General features: G+C 58.4%; 1 protein-coding gene and 1 long non-coding RNA gene across 4 annotated transcripts; one reads left to right on the forward strand and one right to left on the reverse strand.

Moving 5' to 3' along the window:
- Nucleotides 1–1353: 1353 nt before the first annotated feature.
- Nucleotides 1354–22868, reverse strand: RTL1 (retrotransposon Gag like 1). Of its 2 annotated transcripts, XM_039884229.1 has the most exons (4): nucleotides 22485–22868; nucleotides 22195–22269; nucleotides 13911–13970; nucleotides 1354–5922 (listed from the first exon to the last, which is right to left on the reverse strand). In XM_039884229.1, the coding sequence occupies exon 4, from the start codon at nucleotides 5837–5839 to the stop codon at nucleotides 1901–1903; it is 3939 nt and encodes a 1312-aa protein (XP_039740163.1). In that variant the 5' UTR covers nucleotides 5840–5922; nucleotides 13911–13970; nucleotides 22195–22269; nucleotides 22485–22868; the 3' UTR covers nucleotides 1354–1900. The 2 variants fall into 2 exon arrangements, with proteins under 2 accessions (XP_039740163.1, XP_039740164.1); XM_039884230.1 differs by lacking the exon at nucleotides 22485–22868 and having other exon boundaries at nucleotides 22195–22312.
- On the forward strand, nucleotides 5314–20113 carry LOC120619703 (uncharacterized). 2 transcript variants are annotated; one of them, XR_005657629.1, is made up of 6 exons: nucleotides 5314–5452; nucleotides 10513–10620; nucleotides 14408–14481; nucleotides 14581–14711; nucleotides 17736–17846; nucleotides 18532–20113. It is a non-coding gene; the product is annotated as an uncharacterized LOC120619703 (long non-coding RNA). The 2 variants fall into 2 exon arrangements; XR_005657628.1 differs by having other exon boundaries at nucleotides 17736–20113.
- Nucleotides 22869–23977: the final 1109 nt, after the last annotated feature.

The following is a 23977-nucleotide window of genomic DNA, read 5'->3' on the forward strand; positions in this document are numbered from 1 at the left end:
CACAGGGGATGGGACCAGAGTAGGGCCGGGGAGGGCACAGAACTCAGGGTCCTCAGGATGGGGAGCTGTGAGGGGATAGGAAGTCAGGCCCCCATAGCACCCCTGACCTCCCAACCTGAGATCTGCTTGGTGGTCTCATGGTGCCGCTGTCAGGGGCAGATTTGGCACTAAGAGGGTGTACTGGGGTCCAGGGCAGGGCACGCGGGGTTCCAGGGCAGGGCACACGGGGGCCCAGGTGTGTAGACCTGCCCGTTGTCAGCCCTCTGTTTCCGCCGAGGTTCCGGTTCACGCTGGGGACGGTTGGCGTCCGTCCTCGTTGCTCTGGCGCCCTGGTGTGCAGGGCTGGGGGCAGGGTGCTCTTCGGGATTGGAGCCTGCCGCTGGGTGGGTGGGTGGGCCCAAGGCCAGGCAGGGGGCCCCCGGTCAGCGTGTGCCGGCTGTGGTGTGAGTGAGCCCTGCGTCGCCGAGATCCACCCTCCCTGCTGTCCTCACTCCCTGGAGACCCTGTCCGCCTTCTCAGGGAGTTCGCCTCGGAAGAGCCATTCCGCCTCTTGAGGACAGTGTGCCTCGGCCTTCCCTGCTGGGCGGGGGATGGCGGGAGGACCGCAGGGAGCCGGGCGGTTCTCACACCCCGAGTTAGCAGGCAGAGTGCAGCCTGCCCGCCCCTCGCTTCTCCTGTGGGAAGAGGGCCCAGGCCAGAGGTAGGACGTGGATTACTGGGGTCCCTGCTTTGGACCCTCAGGAAGAGGCAGCTCCCAGAGTCTTCCCCATCCCCCGTGCCCCCCGATGGTGTGTCAGGAGCCAGGTGGGGCCTGTTTCGGGGAGAGCCCGGGCCTCCCCCCACCCACCCGTCCTCTCTCCCCCACACCCTTGCCTCTTTCTTCCTGCCTGCCCCCCACCCTCTAACTTCGGAACAAACCACCAAGTCAGATAATCTTTTATTCTGCTTTATTTTGGGGGCGGGAAAGGGCGAGCGGGGAGGCTGAGGAAGGGGCTCCTCCCCATGGCAGAGAGCGGGGTGGTCTGGCAGGGACGCTCAGTGATCCGGCACAGGCCGCCGGGGGCTCGGACACTCTCAGTGTCTCTGGAAGTCCGTCCCCCGGTCGTGGGCCTCCAGGCCCCTGTGCTCTCAGTTCCGGGAGGGGTGTAGGGAGCCCCTCAGTGTCCTGTGGAGGCATAGGGACTCTCAAGGATGCAGGTCCGGTAAGTACGGGTACGTGGGGACGTCCCGTGGAGCACGGCACCCAGGTAAGGGGCAGCGCTCAGGGTCAGGCAGTCAGTGAGGCGGGAGCTGCGTGAGACGGTGGGGGTGGCACAAACGCTTTGCTAGAGAGGCTGGCCGGTGGCAGGGGAGGCACCACGGCACACCACACGACGTGGGGGCGGGGGCGGGGGCCCAGGGGAGCAGGAGCACCGGTGATGGAGGTAGAAGAAGTCAGTGGAGCACCCAAGGTCAGTGTCCCAGGATGGCCCAAGGTGGCCACGCGTCACTCCAGGGGGGTGGGTTCCTGACATCCGCTTGCTTGGCTGCGTCTGCTGTGCCTGATTCTTCACCTGGCCTGGGGTCATGGGGTCATTTCCTGCTCATCACTGCTTTCTCCCTCATTGATGTCACTCCCGGCGGTGCGCCTGGGACCTGGAGACTTAAGACGGGATGTGTAGCCCTGAGCCGGCTCTGGGTCTCTGATGACTAGAGAGTCTGTTGGCACTGATGATGTTGCTGGTCGATGAGTTGAAGAAGTCATTGCCCTTCTCGAGTGGGTCGCCCTTGGGTCGGGAGTGGCAGGGGTGTGGCACGGGGGCCGAGCGAAGCAGGCTGAGGCACGGGCAGGCGGGAGCAGGTCGTGCGGGGTGTGTGTCTGGGACGGAGGCGAGGAGGGCTCGCGGCCGGAGAGGCGTTTTCAGCGGTCGCCCGCGTCCGCGTCCGCGTCCGCGTCCGCGTCCTCGTCGGGGAGTTCCCGCAGCCTGGCGCCTTCTCCGGGCTGCCTCCCCCCGCTGGGGCCTGGGGCCTCTGCGCAGATCACGGCCAGGAAGCGGGCCAGGGCCCTGGCCGCTGGCTCCTGGAGGGTCAGGTCGGGCTGCCCGAGGGCGCCCCGCAGGCGGTCGTGTAGGAGGGCGAGGGCCCCGGGGCCCGCCTGCACGTCGTCTGCCCGCGCGTCCTGCGAGGTGTCTTGCAGGCCGTCATGCAGGCCACTCTGTCGGTAACGTTGCAGGTCGTCTTGCAGGGCGTCTCGCAAGACGGCACCGCCGCCGACGACGTGCAGCTCCAGAGCGCGGCGCCCACGCGCCGGGGCTGGGGCTCCCAGGGTGACCCTGACACCCAGCCGCTCGCACAGCCCCATCCAGAACTGGGGCGTGAGGCGCAGGGCGCCCCGCTGCGCCCGCTCCCCGGCGGGGACGACGCGAGCCCCCAGGAGCCGGGGCACGTGGGGCAGCAGCCAGGCGAAGGCCGAGGCCACGCCACGGCTCGCGAGGAGGGGTGAGTCCAGGACGAGGCGCAGGGAGCGCCCGGCCAGCGGCCGAGCCAGCTCCAGGGCGCGTGCGGGCAGCCGCGGGAGGCGCGGCCTGGCCTTCAGCATCACCAGCAGGGCTGCCACGGCCAGCGTGTTCTTCCAGAACAGCAGGCCTCGGAAGAAGTGCAGGATCACCGCCCTGATCTGCGCCACGCTGAGGTGGGCCAGGAGGCTGCTGAGTATCTGGTCAGCTGGGATGCGAGCCAGGAACTCTTGCTGGAGGGTCTGCCCGCTGGGCTCCTCCTGGGCAGGCGCGTCCTCGCTTCCCTCTTCCTCCCCGGACTCCGGGGGCGGGCCCCTGGGGGGGCCTCTGGTGGCGCAGAGCAGCAGGGGCCGGGCGGCGTCGTGGGGCTGGGCCGGCCCGCGGCCCGGGTTCCTCGTGGGCGGCAGAGGCCGGCCGCGGTCTTGCCCGGGCTGCTCCATGACGTCAAAGTGGAAATGAGAGAAGAAATACACCCAATGCCCGGGGAGAAGTGCGGTGAGCCTGTCATCGTTCAGAGAGGCCAGGTCCTCCTTGTCCAGAAGGATCATGATGGGCTCCTCGGTGTTCTCCAGGTAGCGGCACCACACCATGAAGGCAGCCCGGATCGGAAGGATCTTCATCTCCAGCGCGGAGTACTCGACCTCGATCGGGGAGATGTTTCGGGAGTAGAAGGCGCAGGAGACTCTCTTGCCCGTTTGGTCGTCGATTTGCACCAGGGTGGCGTGCAGGGCCGTCTTGGTGACGCCCGTCTCCAAGTAGAAGGGGTTCTGGGGCTTGGGGTGGTGGAGGAGGGGCGCCTTACGGAAGGCCCGCTTCAGGCACTCGAAGGCCTCCTGCTCCTCGTCCGCCCAGAAGAAGGGCTTGCTGGTCAGGAGCTGCCGCACCAGCGGCTCGGTGATCATGGTGAAGCGCTCCACGAAGTGGCGGTAGGGGAAGATGAACTCGATCAGGTGGCGCAGGGACTTCTTGGAGCCGGGGATGGGGTAGCCCGTCACGGTGGTCACGATGCTCTTGTTCAGCCTCACGCCTTTGGGGGTGATGACGAACCCCAGGAACTCGGCCGTGTGCCGGTGGAACTGGCTCCTGTCCAGGGAGCAGTAGACGCTGTGGTGCCGGAAGCGAGCCAGCACTTGGCGGACGTGCTGGAGGTGCTCCTCCTGGCTCATGGAGTAGATGAGGACGTCCTGGCCGTAGGACAGCACAGAGTAGCCTAGCATGTCCTTGAGGATAAAGTGCAGCACGCTCTGCGGGATGGTGGGGTCCGGGGAGATCGTGAAGGGCTTGTAGCTCTCCATCTCTTGGAGCTCCAGACCGAACGCCGCCCGCCATACATCCTCTGCCTGCTTTATGTTCATGCTTTCCTCCACCACGGTCCCACGCAGCTCCAGCTTCGTGAACCATGTCGCTCCGTGTAACTGGTCGAACAGTTCCGGAATCATCTGTATGTAGTCCTGTCTGTCGGTCAGCATGTCCTGCAGGTCCCAGTATTCATCCCGCAGCCTGGCTCCCTCTTGCGTCCCAGCACCCACAGGTTCCCAAGGCGCGGAGGAGGGACACTCGTAGAAGGTCTCGCTGTGATCACTGTCTCCAGCCTGCTGAAGCTCAGAGGGCTCTGATTCAGAAAGATCATCGGATCCGTCTGAGCTTGGCTGGTCGGAAGTCTCATCATCTGCTTCCTTCGGGTTAAACACGTCGGCCAGGTCGGAATACTGGGGCGGCAGTCCGGGCAGCAGGCTGATGGCATGTTTCTCCAGCGCGATGCACGGCGGGGGCGGGCGGAAGCAGTTCTTCAGGCAGTAGGGAGAGTGGAAGGTGCAGCGGCCTTTGACCCAGTCGACTTCGGGGGTGTGGACGCGGAGCCAGTTGATGCCCAGGATCACGGAGAAGTTGGGCGACGGGACGATGTCGAACTCGATGGGCTCCTGGTGGTTCTGGTGGATGCACACCAGGGGCTCGGTGTAGAGCCAGACAGGCTCGTTGCCGATCAGCGAACCGTCCATGGTTTGGATCTGCTGCGGGTAGGGCTTCTCGTACAGCTCGACGTAGTGCTCTTGGGCGAACCGCTCATCCATGAAGTTGGCGCCCGCCCCTGAGTCCACCAGGGCCTGCACGGCCACGCTGTGGTAAGGGTTCACTCTCACCATGAGCAGCAGGAAGAGGTGGTCCCGGTCGATGGTGGGGTGGACCTCGCAGGGCAGCCAGCTGCTGACCATCCACCTCTCCGGAGCAGGTGAGTCGATCCAGGTCAGGTTCCGGGGGCGGGCTTCCGGGGGCAGCCTGAGCATGGCCCGTCTCTCCGCCAGCTTCTCTTCTATCTGCAGGACGAGCACGATCAGACTGTCCAGCGAGTCCGGCTGTGGGACGCGGAACAGATAGTGCCTGATCTCCTCTTTGAGCCCCTGGCACAGGTGGGCCTGCAGGACCTCGTCCGGCCAGCCCAGGGTGGGTACCAGGCCCTGGAACTCGTTGATGTAGTCGATGGCGGCGCGGTCCCCTTGCCTGATGTTGAACATGGCCTCCTCGGCCACCCGCAGCGCCTGCCGGTACTCGAACACGTCGGACATGGCCTCCAGGAAGGACGGGAAGTCCCTGATCAGGGGACTCTCTTCCTCCATCAGAGCTCTGGCCCACTCCAAGGCCAGGCCCGTGAGGTGGCAGATGATGTACCCCACGCGCAGGTGGTCGCTGTAGAACATTCGGGGGTAGCTCTGTAAGATCAGCTGGCAGAGCACGATGAACTCGTGGTATTCTCTGCGGTCCCCGGAGAAGGGTTTCGGGATGGGCAGGTGGCCTGCGCTGACCCCTTTCATCAAGATCTCCTCCGCGACCCTCTGTTGCTCCCTGAGGTCTTGCATCCGGAAGTACAGAGAGATGATGGACCGGACCATGGCCATGAACTCCGCGGTCGAGGCGTCGGTCAGCTCTTCGGGGCGCGGCCCGTCCCCCGCCGCCTCCAGGTCAGTGCTGTCGTCGTCCTCGTCCTGCTCCCCCCACGCGTAGCCTGACGCTTCTTCCGTTTCGCCAGGTGCCTCGTCGACCGGATCCCCCAGCTCCCGGCGGGAACCACCGCGTGACTCCTCCGGGTCTTGGAGTAGGTCATTGGGTGGATCCGTTATTTCCCTCTGTGGGCCACTGGATGGCCCCTCCATGTCTTGGAGGAGATCAATGGGCAGCGCCTCCGTTTCCTGGGCTGGGCCGCTGGCCGGCCCTGCCTCCGCCTGCGCCCCGCCGCCTGACATCTCCACGGCGGCGCCGGATGAGCCCTCGGAGGACTCCATTTGTTTTGATGATGGATTCTTACGCTCCATCATCGTCTCAAATGAGTCTTCAGAGGGTTCTATCATTTCGTCGGCTGGGAGGAGTGTTCTCTGAAGACCGGTAAGGTGGTGACGCGTCTGGCCGGCACTGCGGGCGCAGAGATCAGACCCTGGTGGGGGGCGGGGCGGGGGGTAAAGACAGCCGTTTAGGGTCTTGACAGGTCAGGGTCAGGTTTTCCAAGACAAACGAGAACAGAGAGACTGGGGGAAGCCTCCCCGCGTCCCACTCGGGGTGCCCCCAGGGAGAGAATCGGTCAGCCCCTGACCGTCTCACCCACCCTGCCCGTCTGGCCGGCCTCCTTCCCACGGCTGTGAGAAATTCACAGCCCATCAATTTTCTGGGGCGATGGGCCCGGGGTGGTGTTGTGGCCGGCCGGCCGGCAGGCACCTGGCGGGGTGTACTGGCCGCTCATTTCTCCCTGGCACCTGTGCCTGGTCGACCCTCCTTCCCTCCTGTGGTCACCCAGAAGGCACAGGGGTCACATCTTGTTAGCCCTGGCAGGCGAGGCACCCCGGAGCAAGCTTGGTGGGGCGGGGCTGTCCAGCAGAGACGCCCACGGTTTGACCAGTTCAGGGGAAGAGGGGAAAACGGGCACTTGGCCACTGACCTGTCACGTTGGGTCAGCAGCCCCAAATATCTCTCATTTCCTCTCCCAGATTCCGAGTAGAACCTGGGGAGGCCGGATATAGAGATCTGGATTCCGGGTTGCATTTTTCCCGTAAACATTTACAAAACTTGTACGATGTGCCAGAGACGTGCGCATCTGTGACGGGATTCTGACTCGGAATTCTGTGCTGATTTCTATTCCTTTCTCTCATCGACTTCCAATGCTGTGTTCTCCACAGCTCTGAGCTGCTCAGGAGACCTGCCCGTCAGCTCCTACCCCTCCTAAAATCTGCACGTCCCCAGGATTGTTCTCTTTGTTTGGGGGGAAGGCGTGTTGGGGTTCTACCTCCAGCATCGGGCCTCAGTCCCACGTGTGCACACGTATTGACTGGCCCCAGGTGGGGCTGACCTTGACCTCTTCGCTCTGGTAGACACCCTTCTCTCTGTTGCTGGTTGGTTTCCTCCCAGCAGGGGGGTGTATCCAGTGGAACTGGGATATCGAGTGAGGGGTGGGGATGGGGCAGAGCCAGAGGTACCCTTGACACCTGGTCGCCCTGGAATGGCTTTTCGAATGTCTAGTTCTGGGTGGTTTAGTGCGCCGAGACCGAGTTTAAAGAGACGTTTTGGTTGGGTGATTTGCACTGTTCTTCTCGCACGGCACGTGGACTTCTGGTCATTCCAGAAATGAACTCTACGGTTCCTGCTCTTTATACATTTATTTAACACCTTTCGTTACTTCTGAGTTTTCTCTTTAACCGCGGGGCTGATCATTAAAAAAAAAAAAAAAAAAAAAGAAAGAAAAACAAACAAACACACACACGTGCCTTTCTGTAAAACCCCTAATGGCTAAAATCCAAACTTTTCAACAAGATTCAGAATTCTGATCTGCTGTTTCTCAAAATTAAGATCTTGTTAGCGTGACAGTTAAATTTGATCCTGCAGGCCCTCTGATGAAAACCTTTTGCTGTTTATTTACTGTCTACTATCTTGAATCCAAATCTTTTAGCATAAAAATTCCTGACACATAAACTCACCGACATCATTTTCTGGCTAAAATTCTGAGGCCTTAGAATAATAGAAAATTACGATCATGTCTGTTCTGTCCTCAAGGTAGAGAGTACCTTTTTTTAGTATAATGTACGAATTACGTAAAATCCTCCTGGTCATCGGTCACCATCTGTCTTCATCACAGCAGCATAGACAGAGCACGTCACATAAATTAACTCACTTCCTCTTCATAAAAGTCCTATAAGGTGTGTATTATTATCATGAAATGCCAAGTCCCTGATGTAAAATTCTAACCGAAATACAAAATTTGGCAAATTTATCGGCAGACTTATCTATTAGAAATAAAAATGTCAGTATGTCTTCTAAAACTCTGAAAATCCTATACTGACTACAATTAAAAAATTTAAATTGGTTACAATTTAAAATGTAAAATCTCAGTATCTGTCTTCAAACCCTTCAAACCCTTAAAACCCTTTATAGGGTAATATTTAAAATTTAAAATTTAAGTTGGCTAATATTTAAAAATTTAAATTTCAGTGTGTCTCTTAAAACCCTTTATTGGCTAATATTTAAAATTAAAAAATTTAAATTGGCTAAAATTTAAAATCTCAGTATGTCTCTTAAAGTCTTTAAGGCTCTTTATTGGCTAAAATTTAAACTCCTTAGCAAAATGATTTAAAAACTCGATCATACACCGTCTTAATAGAAAGTCCACACTTATATGTAACCGATTAAAACCTTCGACATCCTGTCTTGATACTCAAATGTAATATCCTTGACATGTTATAAACACCCGATCTTCATACTCCTTAACCTCAGAGTTCAAACTTTTAGCAAGATGCATAAAAGTTATCCCGCGACTTCTCCGTTTAAAGCTTAGAAAAGTTTTCTTCTCACTGCTTATAATATGAAATTCCAATCACTTAGCATAAAATAAAAATTTTTACCGTGCAGTTTATTTGCACACTGATGGATACAGAACCCCAAATCTTACTGGGCCACTTCTTAAACTCTTTATTGGCTTAATTCCAAACCCGAAAGCATGATATAAAAATTCGACCATGTCATTCCTCAAAAGGTCACACTTCCTTGCGAGGTACATGAATTTGGTCCTGTAACTTCTGCTTAAAACCCTATAATATCTCGTAATCACCTCCGAGACAAGCTCTAAACTCCTTGGCATGAAAAATACATCTTACTCTACAATTTCTCTGCACACCATTCTTAACCAAACACAGAAGTGTTGCCATGTCCCTCTCTTAAACTCGCTTAATGGCTGAAATCCAAATTCCTTAGCAGACACAAAAATGGGATCCTGTCATCCCTCAAAATGGTGTCCAAACTTCTCAGCATGCTATGTGAAATCAATTATATGACCTTTGCATAAGACCCGCCCCTCCATCCCTCCGTCTAAGTGACCCAGTTCCTCTGCATACAGACAGAGTGTACTTGTGCCAAGGGTTGCCTCCTTCGAGCTGTCCACACTCGCTCATTATCTGTTTCATCAAATCCAGACACCTTAGCATGAAACGTGTTTTACCAGCTAATTCCCCTGGGGACAAAACTCTCATCAGTCACTCCTTAAAACCCCGTACTGGCTAAAGTCCAAATGCCTCTGCACGAGGGCTCACAAATGAGATCCTATCCCTCCCCAAAAGGAAACGCTCGAATGCCTTCAACTCTCCCATAAAATTTCATCTCCTTGGCATGTTATAAAAATCTGATTATATTATCTTTACCATAAAAATCCACTTTTGTAGCTCTGCCGAAATGCATAAGTTTGATCATGTAACTCCTCAATTTAAAACTTTTCAAGGTTTCTTCATTGCCTGTAACATAAAGTCCCAACTGCTTAACATAATTGCAACGTTTTACCATGTAATTTATCTTCAGACTGGTCTATAAAAAACCCTCAATCTCACCCCGTCATTCTTTTAAACCCCTTTTTGGCTTACCTCCAAACTTATTAGCATGATATAAAAATTTGATCTTGTCATCCCTTAAAATAAAATTCACACTTCCTAGCACAGTATATAAAATTTGATCCTGTAACTCTGCCTTAAAATCTTCCACTGTCTCTCAGTTGTGGAATTCTGGAATAAAAGTCCACATTCTCAGGGTAAAATGTGAATTTTATTTTGCAGTTTCACTGCAAACTACTTATCAAATACACACACACACACACAAAATCCCACCACGTCCCTCTCTTAGAACTTTTTATTGGCTAAAATAAAATTCCGAGGCAAGTGCAAAAATCTAATAATTGTGTTGGAGCCTGGAAATAAGTTCCCAATATTTTCGCGTATTCCTAGTGTTGATCGTGTGGGTCCTGTGATTAAGCGCCATCACATCTCCGCGTGCTCTGCAAGCCACTTTTAGCATCCCCTCGACCTAGAAAGTCCGAACGTTTTAGCACGATACTGGAAGTTGTGGCTGTTCCTTTTCTACTCACAACTTTCAGTGTTTCCTATAATACGAAGTCCAAAGCCATTGGCGTTAAAATACATTCTATCATGTGTTTTTCAGCAGACTTAACCTCCCACGAGCATAAATCTCACCATCACGTTTCTTAAAACTCTATGGCAAGAACCCAAATGCCTTACCACGATAGAAAACTTCGATCCTGTCTCTCCTCAAAATCAAGTTCAGATTTCTTTCCCAAAATGTCTATTCATGAAACCGCCACTTAAAATCACTTAAAATCAGCGTCTTAGCATGGCACCCAAATTTACTCTTGCGATTCTTAGTTTAAAACCTTCCACATTTTATGCTCACGACATCAGATCCAAAGGCCTGAGCGCAGAACGAGTCACACCAAGTGTTTGTTAAACTGAAAAATCTTGACATCGCTCTTCAATACATAGGCTAAAAAGCCTAAATTCCTTTGCACGAAACCAAACATTTTCACCATCTCCAATTTCTGGCTTCAATTTCTCGTTCCTCCTCATACTTTACTGGGCTTCTGTCCCCAAACACATCTCGATTTGATTGTCCCTGGGGCTTTTTGTTCTGTTTTGTTTTTAATGCTAGTACCTCCGTGGGTAATTCATTAATTCATGTCCCCATTCTTTTTCCCCCGGGCCAGGCATGTGGAAAGAATGGTGCAGTCTCCCTCTGCAGAGTCACCACTCCGTCACCAGCAAGGAGGCGAGGACTGTGCCCTCGCCTGACATGCCACAGTGCTGGAGTTGAGGTGAGTGAGGGTCCTGGGGGGGCAAGGCCGGGGTCTCCCCCTAACCCCGGTGAGGGTTCCTGGGCCCAGCTGGCCGCCCCTTGGCGAGGACTTGGGCATCACTGGGGCCACCGTTTCAGAAAGCGGAGGGGCCTCCGCCCTCCCATCTGCCGCTCCGGACGGCCCCCCACGCCTGCAGGCTGCCTGCTCTTTTCTGGGCCCTCATCCCTACAAATGCAGCGTGACACACGCTGAGGTCTCAAGCCTCGGGACGATTTCTTGAAGAAATATCTGATTTGGAAATTCTCAACTCCCACCCGCCCCCTCCAAAAAAAAATCAGGATTTAATACACCTGGTTGGGTCTTCGAGTCAGATCCTCTCCCCGCCAGCACCCGCAGACGGACACCCCAGCCTCACCACCTGCAGTGACCAGAGCCTTCCCGTCAGGTCCGCTCCTGGCTTGCCTCTGAGCAAGTGGCCCATTGGGTCAGGGCTGCCAACGTGTGTCTATGAAGGGTTGGGTGGGGGTGGGGGGCCGGGGGGGCGCCAATCCCTCGGCGAATACCTCTCCCCGTCAGCTCACTTGTACAGTAAAGGAAATCTGATTTTAAAAATAGAGCTTGGAAGGGGAGATGAGACGAAGAGGATATTTAGGGGCAGAGTCGTGCGCCTGTATGGGGGCAGGGCGGGGGCTGAGCACTTAGGGGAGAGGTGAGGATCGAGGAGGGCAGGAGGTCCCACATTGCTGAGGAGGTGGAGCAGTGGGAGCGAGCAGGCCTGAGGGCGGGGGGCAGGGAGGGAGAATGGGGTTCTCTGCCGCGTGTCCCCTTCTCTGGCCTCTTTGACACCAGCCGTCACACCTGGAGCCCCTGGCTCTCCAAGCTACCAGGGGGGCCGTCCGGGCCAACATCAGGTGCAGACCCCTGTCTGCCTCTGGGATGTACTCGGGGGCCACCTGGGTGTGAGGGACACAGGGCCACCAGGCCTTAGGGACTAGGTGACTTCCACTGCCCTGGTCCTGGACGGGCCTTGAGCATCCTAGTGGGCATTCAGGGACACTGGGAGGGCCACGGGTTGTCGCTAGTTGTTTTGCTGAACTAACGTGCAGGTTAAGGTGCGTCCTTGGCGGGCGAAGGCTGAGGGGACTTCCGGGTTCCCCTGGTGTGGCTGTTTCTCTCTCAGCCTCCCCGTGGAGGCGGCCGAGAAAAGGGGCGGGAGTCCTGAGTGGCCTCTGGGGCCCGTGAGGAGGGTCCAGTGGACCGTGGGAGCTGTAGGGGCTGCTGGCCCGGTGCAGCCCGAGTGGGCGCCTCCCTCCCAGGCCCCTGCCTCGTCCACTCAGCCCCCTGGCTTGCGGCTGGAGACCACTTGGGCCTTGCCCGTGAGAGAGCCTCCAACCGTGAGAGCAGCCAGCCTCACTCCCTTCTCTTCCTCTGAGGACATTCAGGCTTCATTGGGGAAACTGAGTCTCTGGAAGGGGGTCACTGTGACTCAGGACAGATAGCGACTCATGGCAGAGCTGGGGCTGTCCCCAGGGTTTCTCTTCTAATCCCAAACCAGACTGGGCAGGGGGCCTCTCGGGGAGGGTCCCCTCAGCCCCTCACCTCCCCAGGCCAGTGTCCCCGACCCAGAAGTGTTCCTGCGGCCGAGTCCCTCCCCCCTGCCCTCCCTTGACTGGCAGCTCCAGGGGGCGGCTGGGTCACTCTGCCCAGAATAACCCTGGGAGGGGGAGATTGCCACCCGCGGGAGGGGCTGGGAGAGGGTCACAGACAGTGTCCTTCTTTGAGCTGCCTGAAGCAGCCCGGCCAATCAGCTGCTCCCGAGGCCGCTCTTGCCTTTCAAGGCGAGCGAGGAGGGGAAGGAGCTGCCAGCTGCCAGCCAGCACCCACGCCGACCTTCGGGGAGACCTCCTCCTGGGCCCTCAGTTTCCCAGATCTGCAGGGTGGGCTGGGGAGTGGTCTTCTCGCCCTACTCCTGTCCCTTGGGGGTCCTGAGAGGTGTTGGGGGGGGTGACCCAGGGGAGCAGTGGTGAGGGAGGGGTTTGGCTGAACGGGTGGTGCTCAGGGACCCCCCACCCCACCTCAGTTCTATCAACTGCTCTTAAAAATTGGGGGTCCTCCTATTTTATTTAATTAGAGGTCCCCACTTGGAAGCCCCTATTGGGAGCACAGGCTGGATGGTCCCTTCTAGCGTTTGTCCAGGGTCGACCGCTGGGCTGGGAGGGGTCTCTGTGGAGCCTGTTTGTGTCTTTGGTGGCTCCTTCTGGTCCCAGGGGTCTGTGACTGTGTGGATGAGCCAGGAGCAGCAGCCCCGGGAGAGTGGGGGCCGGAGTGGGTGGTGGGGGCCGGCCTCCGTATCCCATTTACAAGGGAGTGGCCTGCCAGGCCCTTGGCAAACTGTGACAGGCTTCGATGGCGCTGCATCTGCCGTAACCGTGACAGCGGAGCTCACCACTTTCCCGCGGGATGTCAACCTTAACGATCCCGCTAACCCCATGAGGTGGCGACGCCCCACCTTGGAAGAGAGTGAACAGAATTCAGGGGGCGAACTGACTTGCCCAAGGGCTGTGACCGGAGGTGGCGGTGGCACGTGCCTCGGCCACTGAACACCCCACGATAAGCCGCCAAGGACCGCGGCTCTGAGGGCTGCGCTGTGTAGATGCAGCGGGCACGTGTCGTCCAGGCGGGGCACTTAGATTTTATTTACTAAAATGGATGTTTCCTGAGTGTCTGCTTGGTGTCAGGCGGGACCCTCGCCACTTGGCCCCTAATACTGACCACACCCCTTTCGGTGGGGCGGGGTGCTCCCTGTTTCATGGCCATTAGATTTACAAGTTTAGAAGGCCCAGTTCAGGAAGAAAGAGGCAGGGGCAGCATTGAAAGCCAAGTTTTCCTCCCTCCACGGGTGGACGTAGAGGTTAGTGGCCATTTGGGGACCATGAGGGATCCTCAGGGCCAGAGAGGCCTGAGGTCCACACAGGCAGCCTGTGGCCCCATGGGAGGCCGGACCGGAGACCTTGGGGGCCTCAGTGTCTGCCTCCATCTCCCCGAAAAGCTCACGTGGTCACTCCCAGCTCCTTTTGGCTAATTTGGTTGTCGACGAAGGGACTGGACAGCTGGCCCAGGACCTGCTAATTATAGCCGCTCGCATATGTGAACAGAGGTATTGGGTGCCCCCTGTCGTGGTCCTTCTTGCGGACAGAGCACCCCTTTAACCTTTCTTCCCAAACGCCGGCCTGCCCTGTTAATCGCCCACCCTGTTAATCACGCAGGTCCCCCCCCGGGGGGTCAGCGTGGGCCCCCCCCAATCTTACCTTTGCTGCAAGCGTTCGGTGGGTCCGCTCTTGTCCTGTTCACTGGAACCTCGCTTCTTTCTAAAAAGTTATCGGATAAATTTGTCTTCAATTATTCAAGTCTGGACTGTGGGACAAGCATGCGTTTTCCACAGTAGCCATCACAGGACACATGCAGCCTTACCCAGGCCGCTCGCCCACCCCGCTGAGGTCCACACTGGCGCTCGCATCCAGCCTCTGCCCAGGGACTCCCCAGCTCCTGGCGAGCCCCACCCCTGGGGCCCGGGCCCTCGTGCGACTCCCAGTAAGGCTCCCTGAGCTTTGACTCCACAAGCAGCTACGAGTAGCATCTTCCCAGGCGGGCGGACCCTCCCTCATCTGGGACCCCCGCCCCATCTGGGTCCCCAGGTCTGCACTCGCTGCCCCCTCGGCCTCAGCACACAGTAGGGCTGCTGGCAGCAGGTGAGGCTGTGCCTTGGCCAGGGGACCCGGCGAGCGCTCTCTCTTTTCCCTCCCAGGTGGCGGAGAGGTGCTGTGGCGGCTGCTTTCTCCCCGGCAGGGAGCAGATGCCCGGCCCAGGATCGAATCCAAGGTCTGGAAAATGATTTTTTCCCCCGTGATTTATACTTCGGATAATTTGTGAATGTGTGCACCTTCAGAATGGGACTAATTCGAGTCCTTTGTTCCGTAGCTGAGGCTCACTGCCCCGAGGTGGGCAGTGAGCTCGTGGCCCCCAAGGCCAGGGTGTGGCTCAGCCTTGGCCCCCCAGGATGGCACGCCTGCCCAGAGGGGTGCGGGACCCTCCCAGGCTGAGCTCGCCAGGTACGTACGCCCTGCTCAGTTACACCGACGGCTTTTTGGGGGTGGTAGGGCCTCTAGGAGTGGGGTTATATAGCCTTAACACGGTAATATGACCAAAAGCTCAGAATGATGCTGTAAAATGCTTGGCACGCAGTAGGTACTTAGTGCATGTATTTTGGGTGGCTCTGTCCCCTAACTGTCCCTTTGAAAGCCCTTCGCATTTTTGTAGAATCCCGAGGGAAGATGAGGGGAATAGGGATGGGTCGGGAGCATCAGTGCTGGGCCCAGAGGGTCTTCTCTTGAGCCAACTACGTTATTGGCGTCGCCTGGTTGCCTGCGTTCACGGCCTTCATGCCGAATCTCCTCGGCCTGCAGCTGGCACAGGTCACTCCAGCCTGGCTGTGCTGCATTTTGTTTTTATTTATCGTAAATACATTTTGTATCTGAAAAACGATCACAGACACCTCAAAGTATTCACCAACACCAAACCCGGCCCCAAATAAAATTCTGTGTAATAAGTAGCAGGGCCTCACGTACGGGCAGGTGACAGAGCTAGTCACGCTGGCAGGGGGCTGGCTGACCTGCGCTCACGTTTCTCCCACACAAAGTCACGGTGGGCAGTAGGTCTCTGCCCAGCAGAGGGGAAGAAAGTTCTAGAAGGTCCCTGTCTGTGTTAGGTTAGTAGTGAGAGGAGGGACTAACCAATCGACCAATGAGCAGGTGTGTGCAGATGGATGGGGGTTCGGTCTGATTTGGGTTGAAAGTCAGGCGGGTTTTGTGTCCCTCGGTGTCTGTGTTTGCACTTGGCGGGGTGATGGTCTTCCTGGCACGCTTGGCCCTGTGCTCACGCAGAGATTCTGACAGCCTGTGACAGCCGCGGGGGCCGGGATGCAGGAGGCGGGGCGTGAGGGGGTTCTGGCCGGAAGCCGGGGTGCAGTGGGACGAAGCGGGGGGTGAGCAGGCAAAGACCTGCCAGGTTGCCCCTGCCCATTCTGGATCTGACGGCTTAGCGTCCCCGTGTCCTTCAGCCACACTCCCTTTTGGTTAGCGCTGGGAGGGATCGTGGCAGCTGGGGCTTCCGCACGGGAGTGGAGCCGTCGGCCCCGCGTGCCCCGGCTCTTTGCCAGCGAGCCACACGGCTGTCGGCATATGTGAGCCAGGGGGCCGCTGCTCCCCAGAGGCTGGCGTGTCCCCTCTCCTGGGCCTGTCTTGTGTCACATTCTCGTTCCACTTAGCTAATCCCTGAGAGCACAGGCCAGGGCGTTAGCTTTTGGGCCCCTTAAAGACCGAAAAGGAAAAAGTACTCCCGACAGACAGGCCGGTGCAGACACCCACTGGGCGGCTCGGAGGGATTTGGGGCCCACGGGTGGTGGAATCACAGCCGGCAGGCGCACACCTGCTGGCCTCATGTCACTGACACGCCACTCGGAGCCCTGGGCGCCAGCTTTAGAACACATAAAATTAAAAAAGGAATGGTCTTGGGGATCAGATAACTCCCCCGTGTCTGCAGAACTTATTTGGGGGGTGTGTGTGTCCACTCACGACCTATCGGCCAAAATGTTCTTCCCTTTGTGTTTGTTAAAAGAAAAACAACCCACCTACCAAATGTTGATTTTAGTCATGCAAGAAATGCATTGATAATTAATGCATTCATGATTAGAAACCAAACATTGCGGGTAACAGCAAAGGCCTGCTTCGACACCCCCCTCAGCCCCCCACTCGTTAACTGCCCTTATAGGTTTCAGGGTTATGGCTGCATGTTTTCTGTGCATTTGCATATGTGTACCCGTCGATCTTGCTTATTTTTTACATAAAAACTGCATCCTCGGGTGCTATTCCTTTCTGTGCAGATTGTTTTTCTTCACTCAGGAGTCAAGATCAATGCCATTCCTTTCCCGCGGCACTGTAGCCCCTGTGGTCTGTACACACCAGAGTGTGTTTAACCACCTCTCTGCCACCACAGAGGCCCTTGGTCCTCGCCCTGCAGGGACCGGGTGTAGTGGCAGGTGTAAGTAATCGCTAAGGTGCAGATTTGGGGAGTGGGCTCCCCAGAGTGTTCATGGCATCATTGCAGATGAATCCATGAATGCAGAAATTAACAAAACAAAACGGACACGCTTGGACCAGCGATGAGGAAGTATTTATGAATTCACAATGAACCCAGTTCTGTGCTAAACACCGGGTCCGTGAGAAGGCCGTGGGCCTCGGCTCTTCCATTTTAAGAGTTGTTTAATAATCTGGGGTTATCTGTGGACCACTGTGGATCAGCACCCCTTCTCCGGTCAAATTCCCCACCCTGTGTGAGCTGGGGGAGGAGGGGCTGCGGTCACTGTCCCCGTGGTCGGGGTGGGTGACAGCTTCGTGGGTGCTTCTCATACTATTTAAGAAAATAAATAAGAATGAATACAGCATATAAAAGTTGGGTCGGCACAGACCCGTGAGGAGGGCACGTCACAAGCCAGGGTTTTAATTAATACAACTCTGCTCAGGTGACACCCGCTGAAAAAGATTTAAGTTGGTCTCGTTTTTCTGCTGTGGCTAGTGGCCCTGTGTGAGTGTTGCTGCATCTGAATCCACAAACTTTTCCTTTACCCCAAATTCTTAGGAATGGGGTAGCCAGGTGAAACAGTCAGCAAAGTTTGTTTTCAAACTTTGGAGCGACCTTTCTAAAATGCCATTTTGACCTTGTCACTACCTTGTACATCCTCCATCTGACTTCCCGGAGCTTCTGGGGTGTGGTCTGTGAGCCTTCACCTGGCATGTAAGACCCTTCAGGGTCTGACTGGAAGCTCCCCAGCCTCGTGCCCACCCCCCCATTTCCTGCTAGGCTCACCTGCTTCCCTTTGTGCCTTTCCCATTGTCTTCAAGACCAAATGTGTAGGCACCTTGCCACCCCCACCCGCCCAACGCCACGTTCAAAAGTCCAGCAAGACACTGTCCCCAGACGTGGGACGCCTCGTTGACGCCTCTTCCTAGTCCCAGACAATGTGTTGGATTTTTCTAGCATTCACGGGTTAATTGCCCCTCTCCTTTATCCCTTTCCAGTGTCCCTCGGCTCCATCTTGCCTGGATATGACGTCCCCGGACTGTCCCCGGACATTCTTCCCTGGCCGACGGGCCGTGTCGGGGGGCTGGGCTGTGCGCGCTATGGCACTGGTGAGTCCTCAGCATGCTGTCACGCTGCAAACGCACGCCTGGGGCGGACCCGCACTGTGCGGTCCTGCCAGGGGACCTCTGTGCCTGCTGGCAGCTATGTGTGCAGTGCCCCCGAACCCAGAGTTGGGGGTCCACAGGTCGGGGGTGGTAGCATCTCAGGGTCTGGAGTGCCAGTGATGGGTTTTTGGGGGATAATTACCGCCTGGAAATGGTTCATTGGGTCTCGTGTGGTCTGCTCCCCCCTGTCCCCCCGCCGCCCCCAGAGGGGAATGAGACTGGTTCCATGAGAAAGAGGGAAGTCCTAGCATGTGACACCAGCTGGGGTGACGGTGGTGGCTCTGGGGAGGGGGCCAGCTTGAGTGGTGCTTGTGCCTTTGGGACAGTGGCATGTTCTAGAAAGAACACAGGCAGTGGGGTAGAGGGCTGTGATGCCAAGTCCACATTGCCCTGGGGTTAGACGGTTCAGCTGTTGGCAGGAGGGACGAAAGTCACCAGTGTGTCAAGGGTTTGGTCTCCTTTCCTTCCCTGGGGTCTGGGGTAAGTACGAAGTACCCCGAGAGGCCGGCCATCTTGAGTACAGACGCAGCTACGGCCCAGACATAGAGCTGTGTGTCCTGGCAAGTCCCCAAGATTTTCTGTGCCTCAGTTTCCTGATAGTGAAACAAGGCATCATCATCTCCCACAGGCGCAGTGAGAAACCACCACAAATAAATCGGCCGGCACGGTAGCCAGCCGCAGTCAGCGCACCCCGTCCCAGATGCCGAGCCCCCTGCTCCGTCCTGAGACACAGGCCGCTCCTTTTCACAGTCCCATCGAGGACAAAAGGGCCAAGAGAGAATGTGAGCGGGGAATGGAGGGCTCTGCTCCCCTCGCCTGTGCAGAACCCCCCCCCCAAGGGAAACGCAGGCCTGTTCTCCACACCTGGGGGCCCCGGATGGGGCTGCCCTGCCCGCTTTAATTGGGTTCTCCTGAAAAGTCTGGCGATAGTTTATTTTATTTTATTTCTTTATAAATATATGTAAAACGTCAGACTGCTCTTCAGGCAGATTTTTTAGGCTCATATTTTATAGACTTTGGCAGGGGTGGCTCAGAAGGAACAGTGGTTACAGTCTCCAGAGGTTCATAATTCCTGGAAGAAATTCTGGCTAAACCTGACTTCTAAATTTCACAGAAAACGCTCCTGGGCCGGGCCCAGCCTAAATGAGGTTTTTGTGCCGCGTTGCCTAGTTGGAAGTATGACTTGCATGTGGCCTTTTCACAAAAGTGAACTTCCTCGGCCACTAGGCACAAAGACCCCTCTCTCCTAAGTTTTCGGTTTATTTACTCTGGAGCGTGGGCTTGGTCACGCACACGCCTCTCCCTGGCCCGTTTCTCCTGACTGTTTGTGGAGCTGCCTGTGCCTCTGCACGCACCCGTGCTTCGCGCCGAAACCCCATGCCCTAACTTCGTCATGCGCGGGCGAGGGAGCGGGCTGCGTGCGTGTCTGGGGCAGAAGGCGCTATTAGTGGGGGGTGGGAGTACAATGCCACCTCCAGTGCAGGAGCCCCCTCCCCAGCCAGCCTGCCCACTGGGGCTGAGTCTTGCTGCCCCGTGGCCTCTGGCTGGTTAGGGAGAATGGGGAGGTGACTTTTCAAACCTGTACCAAAGATACTCTGAGTGCTTTTCTGTGCCACCAAGTACTCTGACGGAAAAACTTTACTTGTACGATTTCTGTGTGCGTGACTTCTGCCCCCTGCCCCCTGTAATGCCACAAAGGCCGTGACACACATGTCAATACCACTTTACCAAACATTTTCAAACTGCCAGTCCCTTAATAGATTAAAACGACATTAGCAACGAAAAAGAACAACGGGAAAGAGACTCTGGGAAGACAAACGGGCTCGCCAGCAGCGCCTAGGCGCGTGCCTGTGTCTGTCTGCGGGGAGCCGGCCTGCGCCTTCCACCTGCAACACGATGCTGCCCCCCCACGGTGGGTCCGAGCAGCTGTCCGACCCCGAGGCTGACAGACAGCACCCTGGCAGAGTGGGTTGTCAGGGGCCCGACAATTAGGCAGTAGTGACAAGGGGCTCTGACCCTGGTCCCTGGGGCCTCTGCCTTCCCTGAATCTTTCTACCTCACGGAGGTGCATCTCTGCCCCAAGGTGAGCAGGGTGGCCTGGTCATTTCACAGACAAGTTGCGAGGGCTGGCCCCTCAGCCAGCGTGTCTCACACCCACACACGCACACACACGCACACGCACACATGCACGCACACATGCACATGCGCACACCCACACACATGCATGTGCACATGTACACACGCGTGCAGACACGCACACACATGCATGCGCACGCACACACATGCGCACACATGCACGCCCGCACGCACACACGCGTGCACGCGCACACACACGCACATGCACACACGCACGCAGGCACGCTGAGCCCCTGCACCAGGGACAAAGACAAAAAAAGTCTCTCAGAAACTGCAGAACAGAGCCTCGTCTAGCGGGGACCCGTCCACTCAGAGTTCCTAGGAACTGAGTCCCCATGAATGGGCCTCGAGAGCCAGCGCCTCGCTCCAGCGCGGGCCTCATTCATCAGCCCACAGGCCCCTCGGCCCTGTCCCAGGGCAAGGGGCTTTCACGAGTCCCCAGAGCATCCAAGTCACGGTACAGCGGGCGGCGAGTTGGTGGCCGCGGCCCAGCCTCCAGGCAAGGGCCCTGCTTTCCCGTGACCGGGCGGGTCCTCGACTCACCAGACCCCCCCTTCTCCCGCTCCCCCCTCGGGAAGGCTGCCCCCCGCCCTCCGCGCCAGCCTGTGGCCCCAGAGAGGACCCAGGCCAGCCCTTCCTGGGCCTGGGAGCCGGGGCGGGCACTCGGCCAGTCCAGGTGGCCGGGCCCTAGAGACGGGGACTTGGCTGCAGCACAGCCCCCCACCGCCCCCCGCCGGCCGAGCACTCACCCCCACGCTCCGCGGCTCCCCCTTACCGCCTCGCCGTGGCGGGAGCGCTCCGCCAGCCTCCTCCGTGCCTTTGCCATTCCGCGCGGGGCCGGGCGCCGGGGAGAGTCCGCGCATCGTCGCCCGGACCCCGGCCGGCGCCCCCCGCAGCCCCGCGCGCCCCGGGACCTCGCTCCGGAGGCGCTGCTCAGAGGCCTAGACGTGCGGGCGGCCAGCCCGGGCGGGGAGCCGCGCCGCAGCCGCCCGGCCAAGGACCGGCCTGCCTCGCCGCGCTCGGACGCCTCGCGTCACGGGGCGCTCCCCTCCGGCGCAGCCCGCGCGGGGCCCGCGCGCCGAGCCGCCGAGCCGACCCCCCCTGCCTCCTGCCTCCGCCGCCGCGGCGCGCTCGGCCCGTCGCCCCTCTGCCCTCGGCGCGGGCTCCCTCCCGGCCCGCTCCTCCCCGGCCGCCGCGGGGGCAGTTCTGGGGTGCCCGGCCGTCTACACCTGTCCGGGGCGCTGCGCCCCGGCCGGTTGGGGGGCTGGGACGGAGCCCTTTGCCCTGCTGTTCTGCAGAGAGCCCAGGGGGGGGCGCGGGTCTCCCCTCCCGGGGCCGGCTGCTCTGGCGGTCTCCGCGGAGCGGCTTCGGAGCCCTCTCAGCTTCTCACGGCCCCTCTGCCAGTTGCCAGGGAGAACACGCTCTCCGCAGCCCCCCTGCCTTTCCGCGGGAGCCGCCGGCCGCCCTGGTCAGCCCGCGGCGGCCGCCGTGACAGCCGCGGCGTCAGCCGGCGGCCGGCGGGGCTGGGGGCCCCCCGAGCCAGGCAGACCCGGCTCCACTCCCGCTCTCTAGCTGTGAGGCCCCGGCGACCCCCTTTCCTTTTCTGAGCCTCGGTTTTCCCCCCGAAATGGAGACGAGAGGGGCTGGAAGGGGCACTAGAGATGAGAGTAGCCCTGGCACACCCCGGACACTTCGCCAGTGCGTGTGGAGCAGACACGGGGCCCGGGGAGGGAGGCCCGCGTGTAACAAGTGTCGCAAGAAAGAAACACGCTCTGGCCTTTTCGAGACCCCGCTCCGAATACGAACGGGACCCTTGCCTGGCAGAGACCCCTCTGCCGGCTTCACCGCACCAGTGGAGTCAGCCCGAGGCAGCCCTGGGCCTGCGAGCTCGCGGTGGATGCACACGCGGCAGAAAGGGCTTGCAAAGCCCACATCTGTACTTAATAGAGCAGGAATTTGCATTGTACACAGCAGCACGAGGGACCCGGGCTAAGGCATAAAGAAACACCTTTCCTCGCCGCTGCTCAGGACAGCCGGCATAGACGAGGGGGCGTCCGGGGAAGGGCAGCCTAGCGGGGTCCGGGCACCCCGCAGACTGTGGGGTCCGGTCACCCATCCATGCATGTATTCTCCAAAGCCACCACAGTGCACCTACCTTCCTGGGCCCAGACCCGAGTGGGAGGCTGGACACGGAGTGGTGCCGGTCGGCTTCCTGTCCGCGAAGACCAGTCTGGTGGGGGAAAGAGACAGAGTGAGTCACTGTAAATCAGTGATCGAGGGGGAGTGATGGCAGCTGAGATTTATGGAGCCCTATGTAGGGGCCAAGCCCTGAGCTGGGCTGTGTGCCTAGAACTCACCCCGGCAGAAATTCCAAGCGCTAGCCTCAGAGTCCCCATTTGATTGACGGAGAAACTGAGGCAGGGGACAGTGAAGTCCCATACTCACCGTCTCTCAGCTGGTGTGAGGCCGAGCCGGGATGGAACCCCAGTCTGTCCGAGGCTCCCCACCACACCCTGCTGCTGAAGGCTGCTCAGCGAGGCTGTGCTGAGTGCTGGGGGGGTGTGGGTGGGCAGGGGATGGATTGATTAGTTATAAGCACCTCCCAGCGGTGCTTGAGATCCCAGCTCCTCTGTGGCCCAATCCGTTTGAAGGGCAGATTCAAAATTAGGTGGTAGCACCTATGGGCAGAGGCTTATGAAAATGGCATTATTAACCTGATGTGGAGAGGGCCTGCCCACCTCCGAGCAGATTGCAGATGGAGGTGGAGGGGGCTGGGGCTTGTTTGTGTGGACAGTGAGTTAGAGAGGATGGAGCACGTGGGGGCGGGCAGAGCTGCCTCCTGGGGAGGACTGGCCCTGGTGGGGACTCGATGGCCGAGAGGGACCGGTCTGCAGGGAAATGCCCCACGCTACAGCCCACTTTTGGGGGGAGGGTCCCCAGCCCCTTCTCGGACACCAGCAGGGACTCCGTGCTTCTGCACCTCAGTTTCCCTGTCTGTGAGTGGAGATGGACACCTACTGTCACTGTAGGAAAGCCCCTGTCCCCACAGCCTTCTCTCCCACCCCCCTCCCCCGCTGTCGTTGCTGGACACCTGTCTGCTTGTCAGAGCAATATTCAACAGGAGAGTCCCAGTGCGGGGTGGGGGGGTCGTGGAGAGGAAGGGGGAGGGAGGGGACTGGCGCCCCGGACTCAGAGAGGCTGCTGAGCCGAGATCTGCACTGGGGAGGCCTGGGCCACTAAAGATTTGTGCCAACTCACGGTGCAGTGGAGGCAGACGGTCTCTACTCTCCAGACACCAGCCAAGAGTCTGTGGCGCCCCCAAGTGCCACAAGGGGGCTGCCTGGGCCACATTTTTGAGCCCAGAAAGTGAGGAGGGGGAGACCATCAGTAGGGGCTGGCGTTCTTACTTTTGCGGTGGCACTTTTGGGCTGTGTCAGATACGTTGGGGGCCAGCCTGCCGGGCCTGGCGGCTGCGGGCTGCGCCCCTCCCTCACTGGGGCTGCACTGCAATGCAGCAGGCTGCTGGGAGGGCCCGGGGAGCTGTCTGGGGCTGGTTTTCCAAAGTGGGAAAGGAAAGGGGGGCATTTCCAGGCGGGTTGGGTGGAGGTTCCGGAAACGAGGTGCAGAGAGCCTGGCAGCTGCCGAAGGGCCAGAAAGGGGGAGAGGTGGAGGGGCGTGGGGCTCTGGGGGTCTGTGGGGACTGCCTTGGACCCGGCGTCCAGTGTGAGTCAGTTTGCAGCCATAGGACTGATGGGAAAGAGGGGGGGCTGGGGACCGCACGGGCAGCTCGGCATGACAGTTCAGGATTCGAGCACCAATTCTTGTCCTCCCAAAAAAGCAAAATAAAATGAAATAAAAAGCATTTGAAAGCTACGTGGTCGAATCCTTCCCAGCCTGGCTGAACTGGTCCCAGGGAAGGACTCTCGGGTGGTTGGGTG

The sequence above is a fragment of the Pteropus medius genome, unplaced genomic scaffold, assembly GCF_902729225.1.
Source record: "Pteropus medius unplaced genomic scaffold, Ma_sr-lr_union100, whole genome shotgun sequence".
Taxonomy (NCBI): Eukaryota; Metazoa; Chordata; class Mammalia; order Chiroptera; family Pteropodidae; genus Pteropus; species Pteropus medius.